The sequence below is a fragment of the Fulmarus glacialis genome, unplaced genomic scaffold (genome assembly GCF_000690835.1).
Source record: "Fulmarus glacialis isolate BGI_N327 unplaced genomic scaffold, ASM69083v1 scaffold3287, whole genome shotgun sequence".
In the NCBI taxonomy this organism is placed as follows: domain Eukaryota; kingdom Metazoa; phylum Chordata; class Aves; order Procellariiformes; family Procellariidae; genus Fulmarus; species Fulmarus glacialis.
The window spans coordinates 32,749-53,625 of record NW_009224957.1 but is presented as its reverse complement, the minus strand read 5'-3'; the positions used below and the strand labels follow the sequence as shown (position 1 = coordinate 53,625).

At 43.7% G+C, this 20,877-nt stretch overlaps 1 protein-coding gene across 1 annotated transcript in view; it reads left to right on the top strand.

Moving 5' to 3' along the window:
* Window positions 1-20,877, top strand: part of LOC104080051 (activating molecule in BECN1-regulated autophagy protein 1-like) — a gene marked incomplete at its 3' end in the record, with an annotated part of 45,217 nt that overhangs the window by 5,140 nt on the left and 19,200 nt on the right. The window contains 2 exon segments of the mRNA XM_009582308.1: window positions 1-107; window positions 17,940-18,026. The exon segment at window positions 1-107 is cut by the window's left edge and continues 6 nt beyond it. Of these exon segments, the coding sequence (XP_009580603.1) occupies window positions 1-107; window positions 17,940-18,026 (194 nt within the window).

Genomic DNA, 20,877 nt, shown 5'->3' with positions numbered 1-20,877 from the left:
GAAAGAGTTTACAGCCAGTCGGCTTCAAGCAGACCTGGGAATGTATCACAGGAGGCCTTAAACCAGGAAATGCCTGAGGAAAGCTCAGAGGAGGATTCACTGAGGAGGTAAGATATGTGCTTGGCCTTCCTCCTCTATTTTTTCTTAAACCTTTCCCATCTAGTCTGAGTTTTTCAGTATTTTCAGAGTTCAAAACCTTTTCTCATGTGGTCATGTGCTATTTATGTAGATGAAAATAGAGACGTTGCATTGATGTCTTTTATAGCTGCCACTGTCATGCTGCGGATAGCTTCTGAGGGTGTCTGTAAGGACAAACGCCAGACCTCTCAATGGGAAAGGAGAATGGTAGGACAGGCAGGCAAAAGTACGGGCTCTGGCAGCAGATCCCTGGAGTGAGCTGTCCTCCTGGGGTTTCCCAGACACTGCAGAAGGGTGGGAGCACAGGATGTGCTACACTTTGTGCCCCAAACCACGCACGTGCTGTACATGGAGAATCTGCGCAGGGTAGGCATAGAAGGTTGTGCACGAGTAGTGAGAGTTGCTTTCTTGAGTGCTGTGTCTTGTTGAGGCTGTAGTTGTTAAGTTGGAAGGGTTAACGATCATTTCCTTGGTGTTGCCATATAGGGCAAAAAAAGTCAAAGCTTTGTGTCAGTGGTATGGGCATATACCTTAGTTGCGAGTGTTTGGTCAAACCCATGCAGTTTGCTTGCCTTTGATAAAGAGATAAGTTTTTAAAATGGCTCCCATTAACCCGAATCTAGGGTGAGCTGGTGGGGGGCATGCTGATCACAGAAAATTTTAGGCTCTGCTGTATGCTTTTTTAAGAAGGTGCTTCTTTTTTGGAAGGATTTTTTTTTAATACTTCAACTGTGTTACAGGAAACAGAAACTTGCACCAGGAAGGACCTGTGCTTTGTGTAAAAGTGTCTCCACTGGCTTGTATGGATGATTCAGCTACATTGGTACTTGGGATAGGGTTTCCCTACTGGGTTTCAGTTTGACATCCTCTCTGTCGGGTGGTTTGTGCGCTTGTCAGAGGAATGGTCCAGTCCTGCTGTTTCTCGGAAATAGATGCTTTGTGCTGTAAGAAAGCAAAGTTTCCAGGTTGGACGCAGATGTAACTGACTGAGGAGGGTTTGTAGACAGGAGTGCCCGAGGAAGGGGAATTCTTTCCTTCTTCCTGCAGATAAGCTGGTTATACTCAGGCTGGAACAGTGGCTGCCTTTCTTGTTGCTGTAGTTGTATAGCAAATAAGTGGTGGTGGTCATGAAATTATTTGTCTGCTTCTAAATCCTTGCCCCAGTTTTTTTTACAGCCTGCCATAATGAGAATCTCAAGCTTATTACGTAGTAACTACTTCTTTCTTGGGCCTGGACTTACCTGCTGTTAATTTAAATCAGATATCCTCTAGTCCCCTATTAAAGGGCAGAGAGGTGAGAAGGAGCTGACAAATTTAGCTTTAAAATGGCTCTTGAGTAAGCCTTGCATTATCTTCCTTTTGAAATAGCTGTACATGCTCATAGTGTCTCCACTGTGTTGCTTGTTCTCTGGGCCGAGTCACTGTAGTGTCAGAAATAATGGGGGCAAATAACCTTTTTCTTGATCAGGCGGTTGGCACATTTGGACAATGAGGTGTGGTGGGATCTGTAGATGTGATCTTTTCTGTGGGAGCTGTATAATTTAAAAATGCCCTGAGCCATATAACAGTCCACCCCACCGTGCAGGAGCTGGATGGGTTGCTGCCTAACAGCTGGAGTCCTTCTCCTAAATCTCTGGGTCACTTTGCCTGTTGCCTCTGGTGGTTGCTGCTGGCTGCTCAATGGCTGTAGCGTCTGTGCAGGGTTAGTTGCCTATCTGGTTGCCTGTGCAAACAGGTGCTTTTTGCTGAGACGTTAATTAGGAGTGTGTGGTTCGATGCATGAGCTTAATTCCAGAGGAATTCCTGTAAGATGAAACCTTTAGTAAAACCCTTCTGGCAGAGGTTGCTGAGAAGCTCATAGGAACTCTTTTGTTTTCCCAGTCTGCTGCTTCTGTTATCAGGCCTTTCTCAAGAACAGGTATAGCAGGGGCTTCTGCTTCCCTTCTAACTGAAGTTAAGGTAACTGTAGAGTAGTGAGGTAAGGAAGCTGAGAGCAGTGAGCAGTCTGGTATTAAATGCTCACGGCAATTTCCTTGAAGTAAAACTTCATTTCCTTTCCTGTTAAGCATGTTGGGTAAACTTGTGGGGAGCTTTCTGAAGTCTTTCCCCTTAAAAGGAACCCTGCATGTGGGGTAGCTATATCCTGCAGGTGTAATTTTTTTCCCTTCTCAAACTAGCCATTACATTTTTCCTTATAGAGCAATAACAAGTCAGCAAGCACCCACTTACGTGATTTTTGCATAGAATGAACATCCTCAGGTCCAGCCTTCTTGCCTCCCAGACCTAGGGTGTGCTCCCACAATTGGAAGTGCTGGAACCACTCCTGCAAAGCAGAGTCCAAAATGTCTATTAACCTTTGCAGCTGCAGAAGCGTGCAAAGGTGGTGACTAAGGTTCATGAGCTGTAAGCTGTGTAACACTGAAAGTGCTGGGGAAATAGAGGAGGGAAGGTAAGCCTTCAAGCCTGAGGGTGCAAGTGATAACTGCATACACGCTTTCAGTCGATGTAATTTTGTGCCTATGGACCTCGGGTTAGTTGTTAGTGTTGGGGGACATGCGTGTATTTGCTCGTAACTTGTTTTATATTCTGTTCTTCTTTGTTTCTCCATTAGATGTCCTCATTGGGCAATTGAACTCTGTATTCAAAGGCCAGCTGAAAAACTTAAGATAAAAATTGCATCTGGAAACTGCATGTGTATGCTCTCATGGGCAGGATCCATTCCTTGACCTGGCTCGCCTGGCTGAGAAGTAGCTTGCTGGGAAGATACTGCCATAGAGGTCAATTAAGTTAATAGGTAGTTTAATGAAGGCTCTTCCTCTTTGAATTCTGTTGATGCAGCTATGGCAGTTGGGTAGGGAGAGAATTCTGCTCTTTCTGATGGTGCTGGGCTAATTATCTTGGGGTAATCATGAAGGGATTAATAAGCATGTAATGAAGCTATTCCTGACTAACAGCTCTGGCACCTCTATTAGGAGGAACTGAGAACCTCGGCAGTACAGCAGTCCTGGCACATTCAGCTTGGCCTGAAAGCAGCACGGGCGTTGAGCTGTGTGCTTCTTGAAGCTCTGTCGGTGAGGTATGAGACTGGGGAAGGTTTATGGTCTACCTTAAGCAGAAGCTGGTGAGACTGAGCTTCAGCTTTTCTGAGGTTCTCCAGGCTGATCGCATTAATTCAAATGTAGGGTTTTTTCCCCTGTGGATCTATCTTTGCCTCACTTTTAACATCAAAGTAAAAAGAGCCTCAGAAATCCCTGAAGTTGTCATGTGAAATGTGCTGCATAAAATTGGTGATAGAAACTGTTGGCAAGATCTGGATGAAGGAAAGATAATTGAGCAACAGATGATAGCTAGTTTAATGTTTCTATAACTTCCTGTTAATTAAAAAATGGGTTCAGGAAGCATTGTGTTAATACTGTAATCTTAGGTGAGGGAAAAGATCCTGTAAGTACTTTAAGCCATTGTTGCTCTGTGGGCCAATTCAGGTTGATAATGAAAAGTTGAACAGGGAATGAAAGAGGATTCTTCTAGTCAGCTGCTTGTTTGAGAGGAGCTAGTGCCACCTTCTTAAGAAAATTGTATATAAAATTCTAGCAGTGGTCTCCACTGAAATATATTTCAGCTCATCAATTAATGACAGGTACAGTGCAATGCTGTCTAATAAATTTGATCCAGATCTTCGAATGCCACCTCTTTGGCTATTTTAATATGACACAAGTGATATCTACAGAACCAGTGTGTTATTTCACAAAAAAGAAAATCCTCTGGTTTTAAATCTAGTGGTCTTTCTTGGTTCTGGCATGGCACCCCAGGCCACAGTCTTTCTAGAATGGATGCAAGGAGCAAGTAGTGCCATGTTTGTCCCTGTTGAGATATTTCAAACCTTATTCTGTGAAACTATCCCTAGAAAGGGGGAAAAGAAATACACAAAGGGAAACTTGTCCTCTATGCATTCAAGATTTAGCTGCTTGTAATATACTAAGGGGGCAATTCTGATGTTGTTTACCTGTCTATTTTGACTAGAGATGTGAATGAATTACTGCAAATGAAAGATGAGCCCTGGCTTATTGCCAGGCATGTTTGCATGAAACCTGTGTTTCGTGAGGAAGCGCTTATTATCCTTATTCTTCCATTAAGAAGCTTTGTCTGGCAATTATGTTAAACTTCTCTAACCACTCCATTGCACTTATTCCAGAGGTCAAATTCTATAGGCTGTGGTATGAGTAACTTCTGTGCCTGATGAATGCATAATGTTTTTGCCTTGCCTCACCTATTTAGTCTGGCAGACAAGATAGACTATTGAAGTTGTCTGAAAATCTGAGAAGTCTTTTGAACTGTCCTGGGTGATGCTTTTGCCATGCACACAGGTAGGAAGGAGTGTATGTGAGGGGGGAAGTTTGTATTGTCTGGGGATGCTTGTATAAACTCCTTTATTTTGTTTGTGAGTGTATAAAAGTGCAGAGTCCACAGTGCTGTGCAAATAATTGGCCTGTCGAAGTTGCACGGCTGACCAAAGGCATTGCTTTTTGATGTGTTTTAGTCTGTGGATGCAGTGTGCACAAGTGACACGTGCAGAGCGGCTTCCCTGGAACCACGTAACAGGGTCCCGGGTGAAATTTCTGTCTTTCATTTTGCCAGCTCTTGTCTGAGGATTGAGGTCCCTTCTACCTGCATTCTTGCTACGCAACGTGAACCCAGTCGTCTTTCCTGAGCTCAGATTGCATGGTGCTTAGCAATCTAGGATTTCTATCTAGGTGAGATGAGAGAGCTATAGGATTATGAATGTGATCCAGTCATCGGCGCTATACATTGCGAATGAGTTTGGCTGTGTTCCCTTTCCCTTAGAAAGGTATAAATGCTCTACCTGTGTTTCACCTGTTAGCCAAATGCAGACCCCTGCGCCCTGCTCTTGTCAGGCATGGTAAGGCCTGAAGTAACACCAGGTGCAGCAGGGTGGAAGCGGTGGTACCGTTCTCACCTGCCTGGGCAGTACAGTGACTCCAGCTCGTATCACGTCTTTATTCAGTCTTGGTCTATCTGGCAGCACGTAGCTCTTTATACATACAACAGGTATGAAGAGAAACACCTAGTCTGCTCCCCTTTTGAATTTCTCAGAATTTATTTCGTTTCCATATTGCTTTGCTGCCACAAGGGGGTAATGTTGCTTCTGCTCCATGCTTTCCCCGTCTCCTTACGGAAACAGAAACTTTCTGAGTTCTTGTATAAAGAAACCAAGGTAGCTTGAGGACCCCCCAGTCCTTAATTGCAGCCTATCTCCTTAGTTACCATACGTTTGCAAGTTCTTCAGTGTTTGGGGAAGGGCATGAATGGGGATCCTGAGGGGAAATGGCTCTCATACAGAATGCAAGCAAGGGAGCAGCTTATCCTCTTGTCTTCTGTAAGGGTTTGAAAGGGACAGGTGTGGATGGATCTCGAGGTGAAGCAGGTATTTTGTCCTTCTGATGTGGAAATGCCCATGAGTTAGAGCTGTAAAAGACCAAGTTCGCAGAATTCATCTGGACTTCTTGCTCATTGCCTACCAAGCCTGGAGCAGACCTTTCTTTGCAGTCTGCCTTGTCAAAGGTTTTGTTTGCATTTAAATGGTTGCTCATCCATCCTTAGAAGACTTCCATAATACGGGGTTTATTTTCTGGAGGAATGCTTGGCAGATGTTGACTGGAGTTTGGGCGGTCACCTTTTCCGTGGGGCTGTGTTTATTTTCTTGTTCAAGTATGCTGTAAGCTATTACCTAAATGTTGGGGCTTTTCCATAAGAAGGCTGTGAATATGTTTTGGTTGTTTGTTTTTTTTTTTTTCTGATGCAAATAGGCATGGCTTGCTGTTGGCCATGAGGGGATGCCTCTTCCAGTTCTAAATTGTAGATACGGTGTTGACTTGTGGTCAAGCTGGGACCAGTCTGTGGCTAAAGTAGATTGACAGGGTAGGAACACTCCCCTTCATGCTCAGCAATGGTGAGTGCTGTATGTAAAATGGAAAAGAGTATAGTCACTTTTACAGCTTGTTCTTGAGTTCCTGCTGGAGCCTGAACTTCTGATGTGTGCTGGAGCCTCAGCTTCTGATGTGCTGCCCTGGTTTTTGATTTAAATGACCAGGCTGTTCAGATCTCTGTGTGTATTGGCTTCTGGTAGCTGCCTCACTGTGTAAAGCACTGAACGAAAAGGTGTGTGTCTCTTATATCCTAGCCTTAAAACCAAAACAACCAGAACATTTCCTTGCCCCCTGCTGTGGGTACAGAGTTGCCTGCTAGGAATCAGTTCTGTGATGGAAATTTACCATCAAAATAAGAGAAGAGGGTAGTGCTACTCCCTTTACTTTTTTGGGGGGAGGGAACTAAAGCAGGAGGGAATTGCCTTACCTAAAGCTACAAAATGCATCTTGTGGTGGAGGCAGAACACATACCCAGTGCATTCCATTTTGGTTTGTTCCTTATTTCACAAAACCTGCGTTGTTACTGTTTTTTTTCCTAATTGCTTACAGCAGTTGTGGCTTGCTTATTCAAGTATTTAACACCTATTGCGGCAGTGATGTGTTGAGCTCACTGAAAGAGGGGGACCCCGGGCAGGAGGAGGGCACACCTCTGAGCTGTGGAGAAGAGAGGCAGCAGTACGATGCTGGCTGCTCAGTCTGCACATCAGTGGCAACGTGTCCTGTGCCAAATCTAAATGCACCTACCCAATATCATTTCTCCCCACCCCTTATGTTCAGGCCCATTACTTGTGGAAACCTTGCTAGCCTGGTGTCCTGGCATTTCTAGTTTGGGCTCAGCATTTTGTTTAAACTTACAGTGTGTAGACCTTACCTGTGCTGCGGAAAGAAGGATTTTCTGGCAACCTTGTAGCCTCCATGTGTAATGTGAAAGTTTTGGAAAAGTTTACACTGTGCTGTTTTCAGGCTTGGTGAGAAATAATTCCAAAGGTGCTTGTTACAATTCTTGAAAATGATGGTGATAGAGATAAGTAATACCTCAGTAGTTAGTGAGGAACAGTGGGGTAAATAGAAGTTATGAAGGGGTTTGGAAACAGAGACAAGAGGTTCAAGTTTGTGGTTGGGTAGGGGGGCTTGAGGGGAGAAGGCCAAAACTGTGGGGTGAGGGAATGGTTTCTGGAAATGTTAGCCTGGACACACAGGAATGAATGAAGACCTAATTTGTCAGTGCCAAACGTAAAGTGAAGTGATAATCTGAAGGTGACATGAACATTTAGACATGATAATTAGCTGTGGTGATGGGTGAGATGTGCAGGTTGTGGAAAAACTTGGCAAGTATTGTTTGTTTGGCCTTTTCTAAAAATGGAAAATACAAATTAGTTTTATCAGGAGAATGTAACCACAGCCTGAACTGTAGGAGAGGCTGCCATGATATCTAAATGGCCAGCTGATGTCTACGCGAGCTCTGAGGTTATTGTTGCCACCCTTCCAGCTTGTGGTTTTTTTCCAGACCGAGCCTGCTGTCTCCTGGGCAGACTTCTACTACTGACATGGTAGGAGTTAGAGCTTCTGAATGCGCTGGTAGTTGTTACGTAGAAGAGCAAGTGAAAGAGGTGACTGTTTTCTTGCACAAAGGTTCCTCCCCCTGCCTTTGCTGGTTTCCTGATTCTTATTCTTAAGAATAATCTAAGGTTTCTAGAGCCCTTTTACTTCATTACTGAGAGTTGATGGGGGAAAAAATGATGCTTTGTGCTTTCCCTCTTGCAGTGACTAATAGAGGTCACTCCCTGCTGCCAAGCTTCCCTGAGTACTTCGGAAAGCTGAGCATGTGCAGTCTTCACCAAACTTGCAGAAAGGCTTAAGCCTTCTTTTCTTTTTCTTGGCCTGAATTTAAATATACAGCAATGACTGTAGCACACAAAAAGAGATTCTTTTCCCCATGTTACTCTTGCAGCAGCTTGGCTTGCAAATTAAGCAGGTATAGAAATAACTCTGCTTTCTCAAATACCTTCATGGTGTTTCCCCAGTCAAATCGCTCCCCTTCTCCCACCTCTTTTTTTGGTAGTCCAGGCGTAGCAATGAGGAGTCCACCTATAAAAGAAATAGGTAAACTTTGTTTCTCTGCAGTCTCCAGGAAATGGAGACCTGTTTCCCTAAAGGTGTCTGTCTGTGGGATTGTTCTGGGACTTTGCTTTGTGTTCGCCTGCTCCAACATGGCAGCAAGGGAACTTGTTGAAATTGGATTCCAGTGATGTTTCCTAATGAGGATGGAAGAGGTACATGCTTCCAAACTGGCTTACTTTTTTGCTTTTACTGAGGAGTAACGAGATCTAGAGTTGGGTGGGTTGTTTTGGTTTTTGTAGTGGGTTTGTTTGTTTTTTTTTTTCTTTTGAGGCAGGCCTGTGTGAGATGACCATACAACAAAGATACTAGATGAAGACAGATTGCTTAGAAGTTGAAAGCCAGCTGACTTCAAACAGATAGCTATTTGAGGATACCATAAAACATAGCAGTTCTCAGCTTTCCTACAGACAGGGAAGAAGTGTGAATAGCTTCTCTCTCTTGAAAGCCATCCTTTGTTAGGTTGTCTGTCTCCTGTGCTGTCTGCACATGCCTTCCCTGCGGCCTCCGGATCCAACTGCTGCAGGGTGGGCAGCATGTCCAGACAAGCTCACTTGACCTGGAACAGTTGCTCCTGTTCCCATTTTTTACTTATGTGCATTGAGTTCATGTACTTGTGGTATTCTGTCTAGGGGATGATGCTCAACTTATGATTAGTGGTGGTCTTCGACACGCTTAAACTATTTAGCTGTGATTCCTCGAGCTCGTTGTCTGGCTTCAGATAAGTAATGTTAAAACAATCTCTAAGTTCTGTTTTGGTTTTGTTTTCCTTTTGCCAAGAAACAAGTTATGGGCAGGCCCTCAGACCTTCTATTTCAGGCCTGCTTGCTCAACTAAAAGCTCTGTGTAGCTTTTTTGAGTGTGGGAGATGTTGGCAGTATAGTCTGCTCTTTTTTATGCTAATACAAGCCCTTAATCGTTAGATGCGCAGTCACTTACATATATCGCGTTCGTGCACTCATTCTTCACACTCTGTAAATGCACACAGCACGGTGTGCCAGGGGCCAAAGTGCCCTCATCCAATTATTTGCTCCTTATTACAGAATTTGGGCTGGAGAACTTGCAGTAGAGCAGCATTCATCTACTCTCTGGGCCTGGAGCAAGAGGAGAGGGAGGGACCTGTGATCTGACTCAGTAATACAACTCTAACCAAAATAGTGATGACTCTAGATTTCTCCAGTTGAGCCATTCTGGTCTGTTGAATAGCTAACATGCATTTTAAACATTTTCCACATACATATTTAACTGATTGTGCCAAATGGCTGTTTGTGTGATGATGTAACTGACCCCCTCCCTTGCTCTTCTTGAGAAAGCACCTGCTGGAACTGAAGGCTGTGAATAAACAGGGTTCATTATCTGCCAGGAAACTGACTCATTTTTCTGCTTGAAATGCATTAGTATCAAATCTTTCCCCTGTCTTCATGAAGCCGGAGGGCTGGGGTAAGTGACTGAACTGCTCTGCTGGTCATCTGTTGACCTGACTCTCTTCATTACTCCAGCCTGAACAAGAGCATTTTAAAGGAAGTGATTGATGTGTGGTGGGACCTCTGTTTTCGTAGCCTTAGAAGCCTATGGAGATAACAGTACGGCTTCTGCCCCCTCAGGAAAGACACCTCCTCTTCAATTCCCTATGGAGAAGCAGGAGCCCTATGTAATTATCCCAGAAGCTGACGCAGATCTGCGTGCGTGGGTAAGCAGAGACTTCTGCTATCCACACAATCTGTGGTGTTGGGAACTCCCAGAACAAGGAGAATTTGAAGCAGACATTATACATATGAAGGTAGGTAGAAGAGCCCTCAGAAGAGTAAAGCTGTCTGCAGGCTGAGGGAGTTCATTATGTTGGCTATGTTCTGGCCATGCTTTCAAGCCTGTTATAACCATGATGACTAGAAACCGATTCCCTCTAGCTGAATTTCTGATATAATCGCATGTTGTTAAGGGTCTACGGGGAGGAATGCGATGGCTGTCTTCAGCTTGGCTGAGGTGCCTGCCCCATTCTGAGCAGTGGTATAAAACTGCCACTGTAGAGCAAAACAGGACATGCAGCAGCTTGAGTTGATGTAAGTTTCTTCTCCCCTCCCTGCCCCTCAAGTTTTGCCCCTGCAAAATGAAAGTGCAAGATCTTTCATCATTCTTTTCACATTGGAGTTATTGCCAAACTAATCAATGCTGCCATAGCTGCTCTTGACCCTTTTAACATCTATAATGGATGTGTGCTTCCTCTTGCCTGTTGAAATAACACATTAACCATTCCCCTGGTGCTGTATGATGAGGACCTCTGCATAATGCTTGCTCGTCTTTTGTTCTGATGCATGGCCTTTGTCAGCAGGTGAAGTAATAGACTAACAGTGCGATCTTGGGTGCACTTAAAAAATCTGTCATCTTCCTCAGAGCCACTGACTTTTCCCTATGATGAGGTCCGAAGGTGCTGTGTAGCTTCTGTGGCATCAGGTGGTAAATGGAAGTTGAAGTTCCTAGTCCAAGAGCAGAGGTGCAGCAATAGCACAATTTACCATGTGGTATGATTTTCTAACTGAAGCAAGTAAACTTTAAAGGGTTAACCATGTTCTTTTGGAAACTCTGCTCCCTGCCTTGTGAGGAGGAGAACTCAAACCCCCATGCTTGTTTCTGCTGTTCGAACTCTTACCTACAGTTCGTTGTTTCATGCAATTATGCTCCTTTTCCCTGCACACCTTCCCAAATGTACTCCTTCCCATCCTGGATGAAGACCTGACGTGCTGCTTGTTTTCTGACTGAGGAATCCTTACAGCTTGTTTTCTACAGGATTCTTGCCCAGAATCAGTGAAGGGGGAAAAATGTTTTTTTGTGATAACTTCTGTCCTATATCAAACCTGCTTCTCTGACAACTCCACACCTCCAGCTGGGAAGGATGTCTTCTCTGTCCCTGGTTGCCCTTCAGAGTTAGCACAAGTTCTTTCTCACAAACAGGCCAAGGTGTTCTACAAAGGCCATGTTTGGAACGTATCTGTGATCATGTATTGCATCTTTGCTGTCACTGCTTTCCCTAAAGAAAGGAAATTTTCTTGCAAAAGGCGTTCATTATGTGGAATAACTTCAAAAAAAAAAAAAAAAAAAAAGGGGTGGTGAAAATAATGCCTAACAGGGCTTGGGTACTCATAAGAAAGGCAGGCACTAACTCTCGTTCATCACCGAGGATGAGTTGTATGGCAAAGGTGTGAACAAGGGGATGGAGGAGCTAACTGAGAGAAGTGCAAAAGTGAGTGTTGAGGTTTTCATCAGTGGTGGAATTCTCAGGGTATTTATCACTTGTAGATGGTTACAACTGTCTTAAGAAAAGTTGGACCATTTTGTTTGACTGTTTCTTCTCTTCTAATCATCTGCTTCTGACCTGTCTTAATTCAAATCTTGATGCCAGGCTAAATACGTCTAACCGTAACCATGTGAAAGCTGAAACAGTCTAGAAACGTTAGGTTAGAGGTATCAGAGTAGATTATGTTAAGGACTTAATTTTAGAAATCATCTTTTCAGGCAATCTTTAGAACTGCATACTGATTGCTTTTTTTATTTTAAGCTTGAATATGAAACTGGTGATAGCAATAGTGTTTTTCTGTTTGACGAGAACTACGAAACTTTTATGGAAAATGAAGCTATGGAACAAAACGCTTGATGGTTTCTCCTTACGTGATTTCAATTTGCTCTTTGAAAGTAGGCAACACAATAGAGAGATGTCTGAAATAATTTTTCCCTATTCTTCTGAGAAAAGGGAAGGGAAAAAAACCCCCAAGCCAGTGGATTGGGTTGGTTGAGATTTTTGTTTAGAATAGTTTTCTTGTGTTCTACTGAGGCTAGAATTGATCTCCAATAATTAATTGGGCTTGTTAACAGTTAATAATTGAGCTTAGGATTTGAGGGAGGGTAGCAGTGCTGTTGGGCAGCTGGAGAACATTCAGCTGTCTTCATGCTTTGGCTTTCTTGTTATCTTTAGGTTAAACGTTGCCGAGCTGTAAGAGGAAGATGCCTGAAGGGAATCTAGTTTTAAACTGCTATTCTTTACAATCCTATGAGGAACCACGGGAGCACAGCTGTAGGGACGAGCGCTCAGGAGAACTGACTGGTGGCTGTAATTTGGAGGGCTGAAAAAGGGATGTAATATGAAGCAGTGCGGTAATTTCACCTCCAAATGGGCAATAGGGGGATATAAAAGCCTTTCCAGGGAAGATATAAAACCAGAGGAGGAAACTCACAGAAGCTGCCAGTGTTGTCAATATACTTCTGCTTCAAAGGATAACGATGAATTGCTCTGTCTTAGGCCCTCTTCGTAGCTGAAGGCTGGGACTGCGGGAGAGGCAGGAGTGCTTGCTTCATTTTACTGGTTGTCAGTGTGCAGCAGCAGCTTAGGAGGATGGCAGCTGACTGAACACCCTTTTGATTTTAAGGAAACTAAGCCTCAGTGCAGTTTGTTAGCGACTCCCTTTTGGATGGGGAGGAAAGCCCTTCCCTCGGTGTCGTGTGGAGTAGCCCTACCCAGTAATGCGCGTGCTGCGACAGCAAATCTATGATGTGGTGTAGGAATTGCATATCCTTAGAAACTGTTACTGAGAAGTTAAATTTGCTGCATTTAAGTATCTTCTCAAAGCCTGTCGAGATGAATCACTCTGTCCCAAAAAGCTTTTGGTGGTGATCCTCGCCCCCGTGGGGAGCGTGTGGGTATAGTCCGATGGCTGATGCACTGTGAGGAGGTTGCTTCATGACTTTTTTTCCCCTCAAGCTGTAGCTTCTGGCATTCAGCTGCTTCATTCCTGAGAAATTTCTCTTTTCTGCTTTTGGTGTCTTGTGTGCGTGCGCTCTCTTTCTCTCTCCCTTGTGTAAAGGTGTCCTGTAACTTGGACCTTGCTTCTTTCCCCCCCTCGCTAGCGGTTGCTGCTGTTTGCAGACCCAAGGTAACAGAGCGAGTGTAGAGCGGTGGTTCCATAGCTACTGATGTCTGACAGAAAAGGAGTCTGCTGAGATCTCAATGCTGCTGAACAGAGGCAATTTATATCTTCTTGTAGTAGTTTTAATAAAAAAAAATAAACCAACAGAAAAATACAATCCCCCTCCTCCTATTTTAGCAAGCTGGGCCAGAAGCATCTCTCAGGGTGAGCAGAGTTAATCTTCATCATTGCGGCATTGACTGACAACCTGGAGGATGATAATTGTGATTTTTTTTTTTTCCTGGTGAGCGGAGGAGGAGAGTGGAAATTGCAGTTTCTCTGCTAATTGTACTTTAGATGTCATTTGTGACAATTTCATATTGTCTAGACAGAGATAGTGGAGCAATTGCTTCCACAGAGCCTAGTGTTAGCCTGTTACATATCTGGGTAACAAAAATGGGGGGTGTGGGAGAGGAAGAGGGTTCTGTAAGCTCCAGAAAGGATTCAGGAGTCAAGCATGATCTACTGAAATGTTTCAAAAGGAGATGCAAGCAATATGCATTTCTGTTCTCTCTTTGCATGCTTCTCTGTTGGAAACTTAGGTGTTTAGTGGCTAGCAGTTCCCTGTAACAGAGCTGCTTCTATTTGTCTATGGATTATGTTTATCCTCCTTAACAGAATTGCTCCCAACCTCAGCATTTACTGTGGTAGGATATTGGGCTACATTACACTTTGGGCTTACTGAAAACAAATAGTCTGTGTCTCTTCTGGGACTTTGGGTAGCAAAAGCTATGAATGTGTCACCTAAGACTTGATAGAGTGCAGCATGACTTACTTTAAAAACATTTATCTGTGCCTTCCTGGGGGACAGTAGGTTACGCTACCAGTGTCACAGATGGGACACTTTATTGATGATTATAGCAGCGTATCTATTATTGAACCCATTTGTCAGTACCAAATGCATTTGGATCTGTAACTTGGGCCTCAAGGGCTCAGTCTAGAATGAGTTAGTTAAATAATAGATTTTATTTGTGTTTAGTACTCTGGTTTCAGTACAGATATTGTCACTCTCTGGAGCATTAAGCACAGAGATGGTCCGTCTGGATCTCATGAGATTGCATGTTGCCTTGTTTTGGTTTTTTGCCTGCTATATGTATTTATATCGACCGGTTCATTGCTCTGTGATCTGAGAGGGCACAGTTGTAGGACAATTAAGAACTACCAATCAGGCTTACAATCAGCTATAGCTTTTAGCAGTTACTGTTAACTGAATTATCTTTGTCCACCTGATCTGAACGTGGCCCTAACATGTGGCTTGTGTGCCTCAGTGTGAGATGGTGCAGGAGCTGAGTTTGGTCTGGGCAGGCTTGGCAGGCTCTGCTGGAAAGCCCGTCTTAGCTGAGACCATTCAACTCGGACAGCGCAGCCTCAGAGAGTGTGTTTAACCGAGTGCATTTGTCATCCCGCTCCCCACAACCCTGTAACTACTGGTCTTCCTAGGGAGCCCTTCTGGTGAAGGAGGTGCTCCTAAAGCAGCAGCAGCTCCTGTTGTGTCGCGGGGTGGGGTTGCAGGCTGTTCAGGTAAAATCACGGGGCCATGAGGACTATAGGAAGTCTGTTTACCCGGATACCTGGCCATCCTGTGGCTCAGGCAACTGTTGGTTTGTTTTATTAAAGTACACATACCAGTTCTCATCTGAGGTGCCAGATACCTCAAGTACCTGGCAGAGCAAGGCTCTTCCAAGGATCAGATGGGGTATAGAGGTGAGAACTGTAGATTCCCCGAAGTGCTGTTCTCAAGCCAAGCAGAGGGACTCACAGAATCACAGAATCATTTCAGTTGGAAAACACCTTTAAGATCGAGTCCAAACGTTAACTTAACACTGCCAAGTCCACCACTAAATCATGTCCTTAAGTGCCACATCTACATGTCTTTTAAATACCTCCAGGGATGAGATTCAATCGCTTCCCTGGGCAGCCTGTTCCAATGCTCGACAACCCTTTCAGTGAAGAAATTTTTCTTAATATCCAATCTAAACATCCCCTGTCACAACTTGAGGCTATTTTCTCTCGTCCTGTCACTTGTTACCTGGGAAGAGAGACCGACACTCACCTCCTTTCAGGTAGTTGTGGAGAGTGATAAGGTCTCCCCTCAGCTCCTTTTCTCCAGGCTAAACAGTCCCAGTTCCCTCAGCTGCTCCTCATAAACCTTTTCTCTAGACCCTTCACCAGCTTTGTTGCCCTTCTTTGAACTCCGGCAGACCTATACCGAGTTACTACGATGTGTGCCCTGCTCCTGCTTCCACACCCTTCTGATGCTTGTTGGTTGGTATACGTTTTGATTTCCTTCAGTGCAGCTGCTGGCTGCTTTCTGAAGGTGATCCCTCTAAGTCAATGCTCTTCTCAGGCAATTGCCAGCTTTTCCAAAGGTGAGAAGAGAAATATGGCTGGAGAGTACCTGGAGACTCCTTTCTAACAGAGCCTGCTGGGCCATGCAGCACGTGCTGGTCATCGTCCCTGATTTCGCTGTGTCATTTAGTGGATAGACCCTGAAAGGTTGGGAGAGAGGGTGGCATGCGTAGTGTATAGGCGCCGTGACTTTTGACAGCGACGATGAGTTTGATGATTATTTGTGTGTGCACGTTATCGGGACACCGTAGGCATTGCAGGGAAATGGCATCAAACAAGCTACTTGCGTGGCTCACAGGTTGCTCACACCTGTAAGGGGGCATCTGCTGTTTCGAGGGTTGTGGCCCTGGCAGGCTCTGCGTGCTGTGGGAGCCTTTCTCCCTGATTAAGTCCAGTGATGAAGCAGGATGGTCCAGTAAGGTGGCAGCCTCGGCACATCCAGGCTGCTTGCAAACTGCTGATTTTGGAGTGCTTTGCATAAGCAGCTCTGAAGAGCAGACTTCTAAATAGCATGTTGGCGTTGCAGTGGCAGTAACCCAGTCTCTGAACTCTGAGCTAGTGGTTTGGAAGGGGGGCAGCTGACTGAATAGGTAGAATATCCTTTCTGCTAATTTTAATCTGTCTATCTTTCCCCCCCAGAAGGAATAAAAGCGGTTTATATATGTGATAGGTATACCTCGTAGGTATAGGAATTCAGGTATACCTCATAAAGCTGTTGCACTGTTTGTTCTGGATTAGCTGCTTTTGCATATATTGACTTAGATATTTGAAAGCAGGAAGGAGGATTTGGTAAGGCAGGATTGAAGTATGATAACTTTCTGGGGAGCCAAGGGATTCCTAATACCTAGCAGTGTTGAAGGTTAGAGCTTGTGACTCAATAACCTGGGGAATTAATTAATCACAAAGTTTAAGAGATTTAATAACTGTTCTTGAATAAGACAAATGGTTGCCAAGCAACTTTGTGCCAGAGAGGACAGGATTTCTTGCCTTCTATAGAGTCCCAGTGCTTTGCAGCAAGTAGAGTCTCTTGAGCTGACACATGCCTTTCCAAGTAACTGGAGCAATCTCTTGCTGTTTTCTGTATTCTAGATTTATAATGTAAAACTGAAGTAATTTTTTGGTTTTTTTCAATTGCTGGAAGGCAGTGAAAACTTGTCTTGAGATCCTGATGGGGGGGCTGCTGCTGGAAAAAACATGTCTCATTTGCATTTCTACTGTCTTTATCTGGCTAGAAACGGGAAGTTGGGCGTGGATTATATCTGGTCCTTCTCCCTGCTTCCTGTGTTGATGCTCGCTGTCCTGCATTGCAAATGCTGACTGCGAATTAGGAGTGTGGGGCTAAGACTGACAGGTTCAAATCTTTCTTGCCAATTGTGTGTGTGGGTGAATAGAACAGATGCGGTGTTGGACCTCTTTGACTTTCAAACCACAACAGTTTTCATTTAAGTTACGAAGACTGGAAAACAAAATTTAGCAGGAGTTCCGAGGCAAAAAGACTTGAAAGGGAACTCAGCAGCCTTATAAACTTTGGCAGTTGATTTTTTTCCACTCTCCACACCCACTCCAAATCAGCTCTCTTGTTAATCTAATGGCTGCAACAGGCTTGAATGAGTCAGTCTTGAAACAATGCCATCCTCTGCTTTATGACAAGAAGCTAGATAGAGGTGCATGTAGAAGCCAGGGTGGAGGACATGTTCCTGCTCTATACTTTTGATCCTGCTGCCTTCATGACTCAGACTCACTTCTCACATATTCAAGCTGTCTGGCTGCATTTGCATACGTTTACTTCTTGAGTGAATATTTGGTATCTCTCCCTGTGGCTGATTAAGATACAGAGGAAATGAACATTTCTTTGTAGCTGAAAACCTCTCTATTTGGTATCTCTCCCTGTGGCTGATTAAAATACAGAGGAAATGAACATTTCTTTGTATCTGAAAACCTCTTTTTCTGAGCCTTGAGACTAAGATTGGATATCTTACTGTGAATAAACACCAGCGGTGCCCTTAGAGTCCACATGCCGAGCTGTGTCCTTTTTCCCCGTGCTCTTTGGCCCATTCCCTGTATAGGCATCTTTGAGTAGGTAAGAATTTGACAGGTAGTCAATGCAGCGTTAGTGTTTATGGACCTGACAAATTAGGATGGCTTGTCTCCAAGGGAGAAGTAGCATCTGCATCTTTCTCTTGAAACTTGGAAGCGGGTTTGGGACCACTCTTCTTTCTTACTCGAGGTGTTCTTTCTCCTGTGCAGTGCGAATATTACACTTCAAATAGCTATGTGGTGAAAGCACTTATGCCATCAGCGAGTGGTTCAGTATGTTGCAGAATTCTCTGCACTGATGATAGAAATAGTCTTAAGAGGTTTCAGAAAGTAGGGCATAAATAGGGAGGATGTTCCTGAATGGTCTCTGACTTCGTCATTTGTTTTCCCTTTCTAGGAGGTTGTTGGAGTCTTCCCTCATTTCATTATCTCGCTACGATGGAGCAGGGTCCCGGGAACATCCGATCTACCCAGATCCAGCCAGGTAAGAGCTAAATGCAATCTAAAGGCCTTTAAGTTTCATAGACAAAAGCGTAATTTCGGTATAACTCACTGAATCCTTTGGGAATGGTTCTAATATTGGGCCCATCTCCTCCTCAATGGCTTGCCATGGGGGCAGGGTGCAAACCAAATGAGAAGATGCTGTTTAGTCTGGGAGAGAATGAGGAAAAGAGGAAGAAATTGCTGTTGAAGTAAGCACATAAGAATTCCTGAAATCATTTGGGATGGAGAGCAATAGGTGGCAAGCAGGTCCAACAGTAAATGGGATGATATCAATAAATTTGAAACCTCTTTTGAAAAAAAATGAAGAAAAAACAAATAGTCGATTCAGGAGTAAGGGAGAATGCAGAAAAAGCAGTTTGGAGCTGGTGTGAGCAGACAGTGTGCTTGGAAGAATGGAATGTCTCCATAAATGTATCTGTATGAGAGAGCATAACCAGGATGTTAAGTATACTTAACTAAGAACAAGATACTGACAATTATTTCTGAAGAGTCATGAATCATTGACGTTAGACATAGAAACACCTGTAGTGCTGCTTAATCTCCAGAAGAGGTGGGAGTGTTTCAGAGGACTAGAAAAAGCAAACATGGCAGAGTTATCAAAAATGGAAAGGAATGATCTTTGCAGTTTCTACTTAGTGTATTAAGAAAGCAACAGATGGGATAGTGTGACCCACAGACTCGTCAGAAGAAATGATAGAATCGTGAACAGCAAGTAGCTTTAGAAGCTTTCAAAGAATAAATCGTGACAAATAAGCTTTCTTTAGATGGGTTTAACAAAGCTATGAATGAGGAAAATTCAGTAAGTGTAAAATGTATCTGATTTAGCCTCTTAGGGAACCTCTGGCATAGCTGCATGAACTGAAGGCTAGTAGGATTTATCGTAAAGCAGAGTACAGGAATACCAGTGTATGAAAATTACATATCTAGATTGCTGAAGGAGGTTTGTTTTGTTTGTTGTTTTTTTTTTTTTTAAAATCTCGTTCTTTTTACATCATTAACAACAAACTCTGCATTTTTATACAGATGATGCTCTAAGTACAAGTTCATGTTGCAAACTGGCCACATGCTATAATTATGCTGGTAAATAGCTCCTTGCTAACTATCTCTGTAGATAAAGCCTTGTACAGGTGAAATGTTATATTAGGCTTTTTTTCCACTTACTGCGGAGAAAGTTGCTTTGTAAAGATAATTCAAAGGCTCAGGAATGGTGTGAATAAAACTGTTTGTAGTGAGGTGAAAGTAAGGTGGAGTGTGCTACTATGTGTAAGGTCATTGGGAAACCAACCTAGGTAACTGCAGAAGGTCTTGGCAACTTGGCATGTCCGAATGATGCTGATAAATGTAAAAGCTTTCTAAATGGCAGTTGATTAAATGACAGGTAAAGGGATTGATTTACCTGGAAGGATGATATTTTACAAATGTTAATTAAAAGGTATTACTACATTTAGGTCAATTTATGAATGCCCAGAGCTGCTAAATGGCTGGAAGTGCACAGTTCCTTGTTTCTGGAATGTGTAATCCAAAGCAGGCAGGTTTATTGAGCAGAGATTGTAAGAACTGATTCTGGATCTCTGGGAGCTGCCTTTTAAAAAAGAAAAGGAGGAGGGCCTGCCTAGGTTACCGAATTATTTTTTTTTTCCTTTTGTCAGATCTCTGCTATGATGAAGCTCAATAAAATGTATGAAAAGGGATCGCTGTCTGAGACATTTCCTAGCATAAGGAGCATTGTCAAAAATATTTTTCTTCTTGAAGCCATTTTTGAACTGATATGATGCTCTTCATGTGACAGTTCAAGTGTTTTTAGATTGTGGTAGAAGTAGCTTGAGTTTATAAGGAGCTTTGGAAGAAAAGTCCAGTGTTGAAACTTCTTCTCAGAAGAAGTTCTAGTAAGTGTCACTGTCCTTTTCAGAGAATGAAATTCATAGATGCATAATCAGCACGAGCTGGAAGTTTGCGTGGGGTAAGATCAGGGTCTTCCTCCATAAACCTTACTGGTGTGATAGGCTAGCAGGATCTTTTTAACTGTCCCTTTAACTTATTAGAAATTGGGGATGCGATTAAAAGGAGTGTTATTGCACTTTGAGGTTTTTTGTAGCATAGTAAGTTTGTAACAGAAAGTTACGACTTTCAGATGTTCTTAAATAACAAAGTGGAAAAGTGAAACAAAGGTGAAATAAAGATACATCTATATATGTGTCTGTGTGTATATGTGTTTAAATATATATTAAAAATCATAGAATCATAGAATGGTTTGGGTTGGAAGGGGCTTTAAAAGATTATCTAGTTCCTGCCATGGGCAGGGGCACCTTCCATGCTGCTCGAAGCCCTGTCCAACCGGACCTTGAACACTCCCAGGCATGGGGCATCCACAACTTCTCTGGGCAGCCTGTTCCAGTGCCTCACCACCCTCATAGTGAAGAATTTCTTCCTTATATCTAATCTAAATCTACCCTCTTCCCGTTTAAAGCCATTACCCCTTGTCCTATCACTACATGCCCTTGTAAAAAGTCCCTCTCCAGCTTTCTTGTAGGCCCCCTTCAGGTACTGGAAGGCTGCTATATGGTCTCCCGGGAGCCTTCTCTTCTCCAGGCTGAACAAACCCAACTCTCAGCTTTTCCTGATAGGAGAGGTACTTCAGCCCTCTGATCATTTTCGTGGCCCCCTGGACTCGCTCCAACAGGTCCATGTCCTTCTTACATTGGGGCCCCCAGAGCTGAACGCAGTACTTCAGGTGGGGTCTCATGAGAGCGCAGCAGAGGGAGAGGATCACCTCCCTTGACCTGCTGGTCACGCTTCTTTTGATGCAGCCCAGGATACGGTTGGCTTTCTGG